This window comes from Neopsephotus bourkii, unplaced genomic scaffold (genome assembly GCF_033783945.1).
Source record: "Neopsephotus bourkii isolate Nb327-2 ecotype Australia unplaced genomic scaffold, CSIRO-AGI_Nbou_v1 NB_457, whole genome shotgun sequence".
Lineage (NCBI taxonomy): Eukaryota > Metazoa > Chordata > Aves > Psittaciformes > Psittacidae > Neopsephotus > Neopsephotus bourkii.
In genome coordinates this window covers 2,167,320-2,181,387 of record NW_026900959.1, presented here as the reverse complement: position 1 = coordinate 2,181,387, position 14,068 = coordinate 2,167,320, and the positions used below count along the sequence as shown (strand labels likewise).

Below are 14,068 nucleotides of genomic sequence, written 5' to 3'. Positions count from 1 at the left end.
GGGTGGGGCCGTGGCGCGGTTCCCATCGCGTTGCACCCATCACACAGTGCCCATCGCGCTATGCCCATCTCACTGTGCCCATCGCGTTGTGCCCATCACACAGTGCCCATCGCACTGTGCCCATCACGCAGTGCCCATCGCGTTATGCCCATCACACAGTGCCCATCACACAGTGCCCATCACACAGTGCCCATCACCCAGTACCCATCGGTTATGCCCATCACACTGTGCCCATTGCCCTGTGCCCGTCATGCAGTGCCCATCACACAGTGCCCATCATGCAGTACCCATCACGTTATGCCAGTCACACAGTGCCCATCGCACTGTGCCCACCGCATTGTGCCCGTGGCACGGTGATGACTGTACGGTGATAACTGTTATCACCAGTGCGCGGCCCCTGCTCATTCCCCCTCTGCTCCCGGTGCTGGGAGCGCCGTGCTCCATGGACGCGCTGCTCCTGGCCTCCCAAGGGCCCTTTGGGCCGGTTTCCCTCCCGCAGCAGGGGAGGACGGAGCTGTCCCCGGGGTCTGAACCTCTGTGCAGTGAGACCCAGCTCTGTGTGAGGCTGCTAGCGCAGAGCCTGCACCAAACTCATCTCACCGGTGCCCCCCGTTCTGCCTCCCCCAGCCCTGGCACCACCGATGGGGATGGAGGGACCGATGCTGCACAGGAGACCCCGAAGCGGGTGCTGGTGGTGCCGGTGGTCCCGGCTTGCTGCGCTTTTATTCCCTGCTCCTGAGCTTCCTGGGGCAAAGCACCAAACAGGAGGTGCCCGTCCCCATCTCCCTGCAGCACCGCGGCCGCGTCCGAGCATCCTCATCCTCCTCACTTGCATCCCCGCAGCACTCCCACAGCCTCCCGCACAGCGGAGACGATCATGCTGTCGAGCTGCAAGGGGGCAAAGAGGGCTCAGCACCGCTTCCCCCCACACCAGGAGCCCTGCTCCACAGCCCCCCGCCATCACCCACCCGGGCACAGAGCTGCCGCGTGCTCCCAGTGGGGTCCGTGCTGTGGTCCCGGAGCTGTGCAGTGTGCTCCGGTGAGAGGAACCGCTGCTCCACGCTGATGGTGCTGGTGAGCGTCTGGACCTGCCCGGGGACGCTGGCATCAGCAACCAGGGTTCAGCCCTGCCTCAGTTTCCCCAAGGGGCTTTGGCAAAGCTTCCCCCCGCCATTGACACCATTGTGGGGGGGGTCAGAGCTGCCTACCTGGTGTGGAGCCCCCGCGGGGACCAGCACCGCGTCCCCCAGGCACTGCAGGAGGGTCCAGCCGCTCACCCCGCACTCCTGGCGCAGCCGCATCCGCAGCGAGAGGTCCAGGTAGGGACCAGGCTGCTCCCCCATGGCCGCCCCGTCCTGCCCTTGGTCCTCACGTGCCTGTAGGGGACGTGGGGTGAGAGGAGCCGGGGGCAGCAGGGTTGTGCCAAGGGGCGCTGGCACCCACCTTCCGCAAGAAACCCTGGATGCGGCCGGCATCCTCGGCACGGAAGATGTGCCACAAGGCACCGGGGCGGCTGCCAGCATCCCGGAGCCGCTCCTTCAGGGCAGTGTCCACATCCTCGCCTTGCAAGAGCGTGGCTGCGGGAAATGGGGGTGCTCAGGGGTAGGACCACGATGGGGGACCCCCCGCCCCAGTGCTCCCTCCTTACCCTGCTGAGCCGCCGGCTGCCCAGCCTCAGCGTGCACCAGGATGCTGATGGAGTCGGTCACCTCCACCGTAAGGGGTTTGGTCCCAATGGTCCGGTCTTGGGGCATCACGCCTGGAATGTGATCAGCCATCATTGACACGGGTGTGGGGGACCCCAACTCACCCCCAGGCCTCCAGCACTCACCATAGGCTGCACAGACACGAGGGCGCAGCCAGCCCCGGGCCCAGTGTCCCTGCAGGTACGTGCCCAGGTTGAGGCGGCCGCTGGACCCGCAGTACTCGGGCAGTGGCAAGCTGGCACTCAGGTTGGTGGCCCTGTGACACAGGAATGTTGCTCGATGCCGGGGTACCAGGTACCAGCACTGGGAGGGGCACCACGCTGCTGCAGCTCTGCCTCCTGCATCCCACACCGGGATGCATCCAGCTGCTGCAGGGTTGGTACCCAAGTGGCAAGGGGAAGGGGCACCCACGCTGGTGAAGCCCCTGCCATCACCTACCGACACGGCTCCATGTCCCCAAAGCCACTTTCCAGCTTCAGCAAGTCCCCACTGCCTTGGTCCAGCTCCGAGGGTGCTGCGGGCAGGGAGCACAGCATCACATGGGGATGCAGAAGTCGCGATGCTGAGCCCATCGCAGGGAGGGGGGGATGCACGGGCTGGCTCCCCACCTCTGGAATAGTGCTTGAGGCCCAAAACCTCGTCCACTGCTCACCTGCATTGGCAGTGAAGCCATCCCAGAATTCCCGGCTGCTCACCCGGATGCGGGTGCCCGGTGCCCGCAGGTTCACCACCTCCAGCATCTGCTCCATCCCGCAGGAGCGGAAGGATTCAGGCCCCCAGAGCCGCTCCTCCAGGCGCTTCTGCAGCCCTGAAACCAGGACAGGCTGCCGGGGCAGCAGGGGGGTGTCAGGGGGGCCAGGATGGGATGGGGGGATTCAAGGTGCCCCCATACATCCCTAGGGAGCAGGGGGCTCACCTCGCCCTGCCGCCAGTGCTCCTGGAAGAGCTCGTATTTGGCAGCGTGGCCGGGGTCCTGCAGCCAGAGCAGCCCGCTGGGAGCCAGGATGCAGTGGGAAATGGGGGGACTGAGTGGGCTGGGGGACTCGGAAGCACTTGGGGGACTCATCTCGCCCCCCGCCTGCTGCTGCTGGATCTTCCTCTCCACCACACGAGCAATGATGCTGTCCAGGATGCTGGTCAAGGGGTTATCCTGGGGTGGGGAGGATTCCAAGTGGGTTCCCCATCAGCCCATTCTGATCCCCCCCTCCAAGCCCTGTGGAGAGCTGGGGTCAGCACGGGTTTGGGGCACCAGGACTCACGCTGGGCAAAGCAGGTGAGACGGGGGCAAACGCCATCCGCACCCCGTCCTGCCCCAGGCACAGCTTCACAGCGGTGGAGGCCAGGAGGTCGCAGAGGGTGCCGGGGTGCACGGCCCCGCGGGGGGGGCCCTGCTCTGGTGACCCAGTCCCCTCCTCCGTGGTCTCTGCTTAGGGGGGTGAAAGGGGTCAGGGCCGCCCGCATCCCCTCCAGTGCTCACCCCGAGCAGTGCCCTGTTGGGATGCGATGGAGCACCCGCAGCCCCCCCGGGCACAGCCGGCCCTACCTCCCTTGGCGGGTCGGGAGGTGTCGGGGTGGCCACCGCTGGGCGGGGGGGTCGGCACCGTGGCTCCCGGCAGCTCCTGAAACAGCCCGGTCCATGCAGGCATCATCCCTCATCCCCTCCCCAGCACCATGCAGAACCCCCCCATGCACCCCATTGTAGGAGGGCATCTGCACCCCCTTTTCCCCCCGTACCCACAGCTCCCCCGTACCTGCCTGCTCCCAAGGTGGGGCTCTGCTGGGCTCTGCTCCGCGGCCCCTTCCCCGCAGGGGCAATGAGACTCGATGCCAAACTGGGCTCGGACCTGGTGCAGCAGCTTCCAGAGCCGGGTCAGGACTGGGGACAGGGGCGCAGGGAGGTCAGAGCTGGGCAATGGGCTGAGGGGGGGTCCCGGGGTGGGGGGGCTCACTCACCACGTGTGGGGATGAACTGTGTGGGGATGAGGGGTGCGATGGGGTGGGCTTGCCCAGGGATGCACTCAGGCGGCCACGCTGGACCCTCTGCATCAGAAACGGGGTGTTCATCCCCGCCGAGCTGACACCCCCCTTTGCAGCCCCCCTTCTGCGGCCGTACCGTGTCCGCCAGCCCCGCGCCCGCGGCGGTGGCACTCGGGGCACAGCTGGAAGCCACATCTGGGGCAGCTCCAGTGCGAGTTGAAGAAGCCTCGCTGGCAGGAATCGCAGAGCTGGGGGGCTCCTGCCCCCCGCCTCCAGGCTCTTACCCCTGCGGGAAACACGGCCCTCAGCCCCCCGGCCCCCGGGGTCACCCCAGACCCCAGCCCCCGCTTACCCTCGGCGGCTCCTGCCCACACGTCCCTGTCCCTGCGGACGGCCTCGCAGAAGGGGTCCCCCAGCACCCGCAGCAGGTACTTGGCCAGGCAGAGGCTGCTGCCGCTGCTCCGGATCCCTCGCTCCGGGCTGGCCGCTTCCAGCAGCTCCCCCTCGGCCTCCCCCAGGGTGCAGAAGCCATCGGGGCTCAGCTCCCCATCGGCCCCAAGGGCAAACCTGCGGGAGAGGGGACACGAGGGGAAGGCTTGAAGTGGGGTGATGGAGAGGATGCTCCAGAGTGCAGTGGTGAGACAGGATGCTTATATTGGGGTGATGGAGAGGATGCTCCAGAGTGCGGTGGTGAGACAGGATGCTTATATTGGGGTGATGGAGAGGATGCTCCAGAGTGCGGTGGTGAGACAGGATGCTTATGATTGGGGTGATGGAGAGGATGCTCAGAGTGAGGATGCTTATATTGGGGTGATGGAGAGGATGCTCCAGAGTGCAGTGGTGAGACAGGATGCTTATGATCGGGGTGATGGAGAGGATGCTCCAGAGTGCGGTGGTGAGACAGGATGCTTATATTGGGGTGATGGAGAGGATGCTGCAGAGTGCGGTGGTGAGACAGGATGCTTATATTGGGGTGATGGAGAGGATGCTCCAGAGTGCGGTGGTGAGACAGGATGCTTATGATTGGGGTGATGGAGAGGATGCTCCAGAGTGCGGTGGTGAGACAGGATGCTTATATTGGGGTGATGGAGAGGATGCTGCAGAGTGCGGTGGTGAGACAGGATGCTTATATTGGGGTGATGGAGAGGATGCTCCAGAGTGCGGTGGTGGGACAGGATGCTTATATTGGGGTGATGGAGAGGATGCTCCAGAGTGCAGTGGTGAGATAGGATGCTTATATTGGGGTGATGGAGAGGATGCTCCAGAGTGCAGTGGTGAGATAGGATGCTTATATTGGGGTGATGGAGAGGATGCTCCAGAGTGCAGTGGTGAGATAGGATGCTTATATTGGGGTGATGGAGAGGATGCTCCAGAGTGCGGTGGTGAGACAGGATGCTTATATTGGGGTGATGGAGAGGATGCTCCATAGAGGGGTTTCTGGGGAGGCTGCTCCGTGCACCCTCACGCCGGCGGGGCCGTGAGCCCTGGGGCTCACCTGCGGAAGCGCAGCAGCCTGCAGGAGCTCTCGGCCGCCTCCTCCTCCTCCTCCTGCTCCTGCTCCCGCTGCCGGCCGGGGCCCCGCACGGCGCGGGCGGTGCAGGCGCAGCAGCGCGGGATGCTCCGGGGCAGCGCTGTGCAGGGCTCGCTCTGCAGCCACCACGGCTCCCGCGGGCCTGGGGGGGACACGGCGCATGGGGACACAGCGGCGGGGGGGGGGACCGGGGCTGGTGTGTGCCCACGGCACGGCGGGGCTGGAAACTGGGGCAGAAAGTAGGGCTGGAAAGTAGGGCTGGAGAGCGGCAGAGGTGAGGCTGAGCCGCCAGCACCGCCCCAAGGAGGGCTCCAACCCCGCGGGGGCACTTGCCGCCTCCCCAGGGCAGCGCATGGAGGATGCTGCGCTGCTCCAAAGGGGGGTTCCTATCTATATCCCAACCCCAGGAATCGCTGGGGGACCCAGCCCTATCAGGAAAACCCTGGGCACAGCGGGTTTCCCAGCCCTCACGCTGTGTTGTGGGCACTGGGAACCAGGATGCAAAACATGGGGTGCTGCCACCACCCTCTCCCCAGTCCCACTGCACACCCCTCTGCCTTACCTGCCTCTCCCAGCTCCATCCTCTTCTCCTCCGGGTCCCCTCCACTCTCTGTGCCATCACCCCGGCAAGCCGCAGCCACAGGCTCAGTGGCCTTAGTGCCCCTTTTGGCTGCCCCAGCACCATCACCGGCTCCATCCACGGTGCCATGAGGGCGCTTGGCCAAGCGCTTGCCCTCTGCGGGTGTCTCAGAGCCACCGTCCCCATGGGGTGACTTGGAGTGAGGCAGGGACTGCTCCGAGTGCCGCGTCAGCCACGTCTTCTTCAGCTTGGTGTGGTTGCTGGGGGGAGGCATGGCCAGGGGGGGCTCGAAGGGACCGAGCACCCCACAGCCCATCCCCGGGCACCCGTCGCATCCTGGGGTGCTGCACAGACAAGCTGGGGGATGCTCTGGCTTGGTGTGGACTGGTGGGTGATGCCCATCCGTGAGGGGAGGTGATGGTCCAGGCTGGAGGCTTTGGTACACCAGGTCTTTGGGCTCAGAGGGCCGGCCTGGCCCTGGATCCATGGGGAAATGGGTGGCGTGGGGCCGGGTACCCACCCAGGGGCCACCCCTGTTCCCCACCACACTGGGGTGCAGGAGGAAAAGGGGGTGGCTGGTGCTGGGAGGAGGAGAGCGGGCATGGGGAGCACGGCCACCCCTCCACGGGGCGCTGGGTACCACCGTGTCCCCATCCCTGTCCCCATCCCTGTCCCCATCCTGCCCTGCCTGCCCCTTGCCCAGCAGCTGCAGCGGTGCCTGCTCCTTGGCCGGAGGGTGGAAGCTGGGTTCTTTCTTCAGGTACAGCTCCTGGAGGAGAGAAGAGGGGTTCTGTCACCCAGGTGTGGGGCCTCATCCCCCATCCATCACCCACAGCACTGGGAGATGGTGACCGGGAGCATCCCATGGCCCTGCCTCAGATTCCCCACACCACCCTCCCAAGCTGGGCACCCCAGTTAACCGAGCCTGTGAGGTGCTGGAGTCACCCCTGCTGTGTGGGATAGGAATGGGGAGCTGCAGAGGCTCTGCCGCACCCATGGGCTGGCAGCTCCGCATCGCGCCGCCTCCGTGGGTTTGCATCACCCCCCCCGGGGGCCTGGGACCCCCCTGCCCCGCTGCAGGAGGAGCCGGGGGCTGCGCCCCGCTCCAGGGCTGCGGATGCTGGGTGCAGCCCAACCCCGGGCACTGGTGCCAGCATCGCCTTTTGCAACCCCACCACTCCCAGCCTGGTTCAGACGAGGCTGGAGCTGCCCTCACCCGAGAGCCCGCTCCGGAGCCAGCCCTGGGAAGCCATGGGATCAACCAGGATGGAAAAGCCCTTTAAGCCCATCCAGTCCAACCGTTCCCAGCCTGCCAAGGCCACCCCTGCCCCATGGCACTGAGGGGGTGTGAACACTGTAGGGCCGGTGCCTGCAGCCCTGCCCTGGGCAGCCTGTTCCAATGCCTGAGCACCCCCTGGGGCAGGAATTGCTCCTCAGTTCCATCTGAACCTGCCCTGGTGCAGCTTGAGGCCGGTTCCTCTTGCCCCATCCCTTGGGAGCAGGGACCCTCCGGCGTTCCCTACCTTATTCCCCGAGCTGGAGCAGCCACCGAAGGGCGCCGGAGCCTCTTTGTCCCTGGGAGGGACCCCCAGGTAGAGGGGCTGTCCCCAGGCGGGGGGGTAGGAGCGCAGGCACCACTCCAGGCCAGCCAAGCGCTCGTCGCTCATCGCCCTGGCTCCCTCCGTGCCGCCGCCGAGCGGGGGCTCAGCGGGGGCCGCGGGGGGCAGCAGCGAGGACAGGAGGAAGGGGCTGTGCTTGCTCTCGGTGCCGAAGGGGCAGCGGTGCAGAGCCGGGCCGACACCGTCCCTGTCCCCCGCAGCGGCCCGGGGCTTGCCGGGGCGCGGGGTCCCCATCCCCGGCAGGGGCAGGGGGTACCGGGGGCTGTAGAGAGCCAGGGGGCCCAGCACGGCCTCTGCCCACCGCGGCCCGGGGTGCTCCTTGCTGGGGGGCAGCAGCGTGGGGAGCTCGGCTCCGTCCTCGGGCTGGCACAGGGCATCCCGCAGGCACGGAGGGGCCGGAGGGCAGGGGCAGCCCAAGCGGCCACATGGTCCCAGGCACCCCTCGGGGCCCCTCCAGGGGCACCCCTTCTCCGTGCCGTAGCTCAGCTTGCCGGGCTCCGGGTAGCCCCTGAGTCCCAGCTCAGCAGCGCTGCGGCTTGGGAAGAGCATCCCGCTGCTTTCCATCCCGTCCTGCGCTATGTCCCGGGCTCTCCTCCATCGTGGGGGGGTCTCCCCCATCCTCGCGTCGCTGGCCATGCTGCTCCGCCACTCATGTGGTGCTCCCAGGCTGGATGGAGCCTACGGACAGGGAAAGAGACAGGGATAAATGGTGCTGTGCACGGTTACAGTATGGGGAAACGGAGGCACAAGGATGGTGGGGTTGGTGCTGGGGGGCTGCTTTCAACCCCAGCAAGCTCCATCCTCTAATGCTGATCCCCATTGAGCAAGGGAATCCCAGTTTCCCATGATCCAGTTGCTGGAGTGAGGGTCCCGACCCCATCCCATCCCATCCCATCCCGTCCCATTCCATCCCCCTGTGCCCAGCCTGGCCCCGCGCCTGCTGGCACCCAGCGTGGGGAGGCCTTGCCCCGCGCAGGTATTTGCCTCCGGGCAGGGCTGGGCTGTGCTTCCCAGGAGGGTTTGGAGCAAGGGGGAAGCTCCCAGCGGCCCCTCCTGGTGGAAATGCCTGCGGAGATGCCATGGATGAGCACGGCTGCGCCACCCGGGAATCCCACACGCAGACGTGGGACACGGAGCCAGCCCCCGCCGGTCACATCCCTCCCCATTGTCCCAGGCGGCTGGAGAGGCCACAGGGGACAGGCATGGGAATCACTCGGCTCCAAGCCGACCCCGCAGCCCTGCTGGGGTAGGACAGAGCCACCCCAATGGCTGGGCAGGGACAGGGACAGGAGCGTGCGTCCCCAGAGCCTCCCATCCCCATCCCATCCCCTACCAGGGGACCTCAAGGTCCCCATTCCCATGCTGCGACCCAAGCCCCTGCTCAGCACATCTGGAAACACCTGGACCCTCCCCACCCCTGCGGAGCGCTGCGCCCGGCTCCACTCTCCCATCCCGCCCCACATGGGAGGATGCTCCAGCGCATCGGGTCCCCAGCCTGCCCCACCGCGTGCCCTGCCCGCTCCACCGGGCTCACCGGGGTGCCGCTGTCCCCTGCCCTTCACCCCCTCCGGAGCACCACAAACGGCTCCCTGAGCATCCCCCAGCACAGCGGCTACCTGGAGGGTCCATCAGGGACCCCGAGGACGCGCAGGGACCTCCCCCGGCAGCACCGGCTCCTGGAGAGGCGCAGCCAGGCAGGAGCACCTAAACCCACAGGCTGAAGGGGTCCGGCTCCGGGATCTGGAGGAGGCAGAAGGCCGCCCGCGCTGCCCTGGGGGTGTTCTTCTCCGAGCGCTGGACTTTGTGCTCCATTGGCCTTGGGTTCCCCGTGCTGCTCCCGCTGCCGCCCTGCGAGCTCCGGCTGTGCTGGGGTCCCCGGAGGCGAGCGCGGCCGTCGATGGGCTCAGGGGGCTCCGAGCATGCTGGGCTGCAGGACGTGGATGCGCCGCAGCCTCCGCAGGCAGTGCCGGCTGCTGGCGCCGGAGCCGGCGCGGTGCCGCTGGTGCCACCCAGCCCTGGGGGCAGCGGTGGCCGTGCCAAGGGGAGGTGTGCGCTGCGCTGGGTGCTCTGGGTCCTGCCCCGGCAATGAAAGCGCCTTTTGTTCAGCAGCGCGGTCGAGCCGCCCCGGTGCCGATGAGGGAGAGACACCGGGATGGGAGAGACACCGGGACGGGCCCGGCGCTGCAGCCCTGCGGATGGGGCGGATGGATGGGGGTGGCACGCCCGGCACAGAGCATGCGGCTATCCCATGGAATGGGAGTCCCGGGGGGCTCGTAACCCCCTCTGGTTTGCCCAAGTATAAAGGATCTGGCCCCAATCCATGGTGCCGTTTTGCCCAGGGTCACTGCGTTGTAGCTGAGCCCCATCCCTCCACCGCCATCCCTCCTCCGGCTGCCTGGGATGAAGGCAGAGCTCCTCTTCTTGTCCCAGTTGCAGAGCCCATGACAGTCAATCAGGAAGGGGCAGGGTGGGATGCAAGGGGCTGAGGGCAGAGCACGAGGCTGCTGTGATAGCATCCCACTGCTTTCACCCTACCGAGAACTTGGGACACTTAACATCCTCCGTCTGCAGCCCATAGGGCGAGAACCAGGACCCACCAGCTCCCAAAAGCACCAGTATCCCCCAGCACCACCCCCAGGCCCACCAGCACCCAAGTCCCGCTGCAGCCGGGTGCATGGAGCAGCAGCCCAATGGGGCTCCGAAGGTGGGAACCCCCATTCCTGGGCTCCTGGCATGGAACCAGGCTGGTGCTGACGCAGGTTTATGTAACGTGTGTCCCAGGGACACTCTGTGCCGAGCTCCAACGCCTTTACAGCAACCACAGTTCCCCAAGCTGCTGATGAGCCACGGGCTTCCTCCTGCGGGCACCACGCTTAACCCTTGCTGGCCATGGCACGGGGCACCGGGTGCCACCAGCCCCTATTGCACCTCCAGAATGGGGGAACCCACAGCGGGATCCCCTTGGGGCCCACTCGACAGCAAGGGGAGGGTCTGGGGGGCTGCGGCGCCCAGCTCCTGCTCACTGCACCCACTGGGTGCCAGGGAACAGGGAGGGGACCCAGACAGGGCCCAGGGCGAGGGTGAGCCCGAGCCTACCTGCAATGAGAAGGTGCTGAAAGACAAACCCTTCCCATTCCCTCCCTCCGCTCCATGGGGATCACGGCTCCGGCTGGGCTGATGCAGCCAGAAGGGCCTGGAGCAGCCTGGCATGGCTGGATGGATCAATGGGAGCACAGGAACGACAAGGCAGGGGATGGACACAGCACCCTGGTGCTGGGAAAACCCGATGAGATGCCATGAGCAGCCCTTGGAGCAGGGAAAAGGGGCATGAAGCTGGAGGGATGGGAGGGAATTTCCCACCCTGCACCGGGGCAGCATCCCTGGGCCTTGCCCTCCCCATGCCCTCGGCTCGCAGCCATGGCCGGGATGCTCCTCCTGTGCCAGGGAGCCTGAGGCCCTCACAAAGGCTCTCTGGGGACAGTGTAACCCTGTGGGGCAGCCGCGGTGCTGGCAGGATCTCCTGGAGCTTCGCCATCATCTCATCCCACCCCATTCCCAGCATCAGGCTTCAGCTGGGGTCCCTCCGGTCCCTGCCTGTATCCCAGCATGACCCATGAAGGGTCTCCCAGCTCAATGCAGGGGGCTCCAGGCTGGGACTGAGTTTTGCCAGCTCCAGCCTCGGTGGCTTGGCACAGCCCGTCCCACAGCTCCAATCTTCCTGGGTTTTGCCTTAAATCGGAGGGACCGGAAACACCCACGAGCCCAGAAGGATGGTGCTGGAGAGCGGAAGCACCCGAATTAGAAACCTTGGCATCCCTGCCCTGCTCGGTGCAGGAGGATGGGGGTGACACTGCAAGGATGTGCATCCCTGCTGCGTCCATTGGGACCATGGGGAAGGCAGGGCACGGGGGTCCTGGGATGCTCCAGCGCTGGGCAGGGGGATGGATGGGGGTCCTGGTGCGAAAGGCCCCCTGGTACCCAGCAGCGCATCTCTGTGCGGATGCTGGGTCAGCAAGGAGCCAGCGCTGCCCATGTCACTTGCCCTGGGCCAGACCCAGGCACCCCCATGAAGGGCTCTGCAGACCCAAAGCAGCCTAAAATACACAGGAAAATGGCCTCAACGCGTCCCCCCCCCCGCTCACCCAGAGCCCCTCCAGCTCCCTGCGCATCACAGAGCCCTTCCTCCTCCTCCTCCTCCTCCTCCTCCCAGCCCGCACTGAGCCCAGCACGCACCCACCTGCCTGCCCCGGGCCGCAGGGGAAGGGGACGAGGGCGCCAGCGGGGGAAGGCAGCGCCATGGCCGGGTCCCCCCGCACCGGGCGGTGCCTGCGGGAGCAGCTCCTGACGCGCACCCGGAGCTTGAAACAGCCCCGAAAAGGCACTAAAAGCATCACCCCCCCCCCCCGCCACGTGAAGGAGCCGAGCGCGGAGCTGCGGCGGAGCCGAGGGCACGGCAGGACACGCGCTCCCACACGAGCAGCTTGCTGGGAATTAGGGCTACGACCCAACTGCGCTGGCAGCCTGCGCTCCCCTCCAGCCCCGGCCACCGGGGCCGGCCCCGCCGCTGCTCCCGGCATTAATCTCCCGGTTTCCCCAAGGGGAGGTGAGTAAGCGTGGCTAATCCCGCTTGTTCCGCTGCTGGGGAGAGCCAAGCTGCTTCCTCCAGGCTGGGGGCTGCGCCTCGGCGCCCCAAAGCCTTCCTAAAGCCATGCAGAAGGGAGGGCAGCAGCGGCCACCCCGTCCCTGAACGCTCAGGATGGGATGGGGAAGGGAGATGGAGGCAGCGAAGCAGCTTGTCCCGATCAGAAGGGAGCGGGGGACCCACCTTTGCTGGTGTCCCCCATTGCCAGGCAGGGGGATGCTTGGAGGGATGCTCACAGGGATGCTCGCAGGGATGCAGGACGCGGCGAGGGATGATGCTGCTGTTCCCTCCTTCCCATGCCGGGGGAGGACAGGCAGGACAAGCTGTCCCAGGAAGCCGCCCGTCCTGTGCCACCCCCTCGGGACTCCAGTTTCCCCAGCTCAGTGCCAGCAGCCCAGCTCCAAATACCTTGATGTAATTAAAAGCTCGCCTGCGGGGCCAAGGGCTTAGGATGGCAGCCAGGGACACGGCAGCACCTCTGCTGCCCGCTCAGCCAGGGCCTGGCAACACGTACCTGGGGTGCTCAGGGTCTCCTGCCCTCAACCTGGGCCCCTCTTCTGCCCATGCCATGCTCCTGGGGTGCCCCAGCATCGGCCGGCCATGGCGATGGGCACCGTGGGTTGCAGTGTCGGGAATGATGGGCGCTGAACCCCCCTAAAGCAGGGAGCGCCTCAGCTTCCCCGTGCGGTCACAGGGGCTGGTCTCCAGCGCACCCTCCCGAAGGACCAAGCCCCTGGTGTCCCAGGGATGCGGCCCCAGCGCAGGGACACGGAGCCGGAGCCATCCCCGGTGCCGTGCTCGGGGCTGGCTGGGGACAGCCGTGTCCCGGGGGGGCAGGAGGTGGGGATGCAGCGTTCCTCCATCCGCGCCCTCCCACTCTCCATCACCTCAGACGCCCTTTCCCAGGCACCGCGCTCCCCCCCCGCCGCGGCGGGAGCTGCCATTCCCGGGGGCAGGAATGGGATGGGGCGCTCCGCCTGCCCCCGGCCTGCAGCGGGGAGAGGGGGGAGCTCTCACCTACCTGGTGGGGATGCGAGGGGGGATCCCAGCCCCTGCCCGCCCGCAGCCCCGGGGGAAGAGGCTGCCGTTAAACGGAGCCGTGGCTGCGCTGTTGATACCGGCTGCTAAAAATACAAGCGCGGCGCTGCGGGAGCCGTCCATGTGTGCCCGGCCTCACATGGCTCAGGGCGCGGGCACGGGCACGGGGGAGCCTGGCGAGGAGCACGGCGAAGGGGAAGGATGGGGACCCCCCCGAGCAAGGGGCCGGGAGGGGATGGGGCAGCCCCAGGGTGGTACCAGCAGCATCCGGCATCATCCAGGTGCTCCAGGTTGGCTGCAATGGGGTGGGAAAGGGGGAGGGAGGGAGGGAGGAGAGGGTGATGAGCCTGGGGGGATCCGCTGGTACCCGGCCCGGTGTGGAGGATGTGGAAGGATCGGGTTGCCGATAATTACACTGTCTGCTGTGTCATTCCCTTCTGCGTGCACAGGAGAAGGGCCCTCACCTGGGTAAGGGTCTCCCTGGCCTGTGCAGGTGGGTTCTAGTGTTACAATGCAGGCAGTTTACACAGGACACCTTAAAGCAAGCTCTGTTGCTGGGCTGGCCTGCTGGACACATCTACCTTGCCAGGTTGCCACATAACTCATCCTCTATACAATAGACTCGGGGTGCTCTGGTTATGGTCTAGAGAGCAAGGACTAAAGCTAGCATGATCCAGAGAACAGGGACTTCAAGCAACGCAGCATCAGATGTCAAGCAGCACAGCAGCCCATCCATCATCAGTTAATAAATGCTAACATGGTGCTAACAGACGGGCCAGCTTCCCAACCCAGATGTTCCCATAGGTCCCACTGCTCCACAAGCACACAGAATAGAGGAAGATTCAGTGACATTTAGGATAATCTGCATCAAGGATCATGATTCCTGGAGCATCAGACATGTCCCTGTCTTCACCTGGTCCCCTGCCACCTCTCAGGGATGGGGAATGCTGGAATCAGACTGGTTTGGGATGAAGG

General features: G+C 66.3%; 1 protein-coding gene across 7 annotated transcripts; it reads right to left on the bottom strand.

Moving 5' to 3' along the window:
• Positions 1-561: 561 nt before the first annotated feature.
• Positions 562-12,708, bottom strand: HR (HR lysine demethylase and nuclear receptor corepressor). Of its 7 annotated transcripts, none has more exons than XM_061349777.1 (19): positions 12,570-12,708; positions 12,239-12,463; positions 7,318-8,091; positions 5,777-6,563; positions 5,179-5,356; positions 3,820-4,250; positions 3,660-3,746; positions 3,458-3,582; positions 3,250-3,325; positions 2,966-3,129; positions 2,623-2,856; positions 2,359-2,530; positions 2,145-2,220; positions 1,832-1,962; positions 1,649-1,759; positions 1,444-1,577; positions 1,209-1,376; positions 965-1,088; positions 562-888 (listed from the first exon to the last, which is right to left on the bottom strand). In XM_061349777.1, the coding sequence occupies exons 3-19, from the start codon at positions 8,047-8,049 to the stop codon at positions 569-571; spliced, it is 4,050 nt and encodes a 1,349-aa protein (XP_061205761.1). In that variant the 5' UTR covers positions 8,050-8,091; positions 12,239-12,463; positions 12,570-12,708; the 3' UTR covers positions 562-568. The 7 variants fall into 7 exon arrangements, with proteins under 7 accessions (XP_061205761.1, XP_061205765.1, XP_061205764.1 ...); XM_061349781.1 differs by lacking the exon at positions 12,570-12,708 and having other exon boundaries at positions 3,820-3,969; positions 4,036-4,250; positions 12,239-12,555; XM_061349783.1 differs by lacking the exon at positions 12,570-12,708 and having other exon boundaries at positions 690-888; positions 969-1,088; positions 3,820-3,969; positions 4,036-4,250; positions 12,239-12,553.
• Positions 12,709-14,068: the final 1,360 nt, after the last annotated feature.

What these genes read in the sequence shown, in the direction of transcription:
- HR (XM_061349777.1), bottom strand. Translation starts at nt 8,049, where the DNA reads ATGGCCAGCGACGCGAGGATGGGGGAGACCCCCCCACGATGGAGGAGA. An exon ending in CCCACCTTGGGAGCAGGCAG is followed by an intron (nt 3,326 to 3,457) that starts GTACGGGGGAGC and finishes GGGCTGTTTCAG; the next exon opens with GAGCTGCCGGGAGCCACGGT. An exon ending in CCGCGGGGGCTCCACACCAG is followed by an intron (nt 1,089 to 1,208) that starts GTAGGCAGCTCT and finishes GTCCCCGGGCAG; the next exon opens with GTCCAGACGCTCACCAGCAC.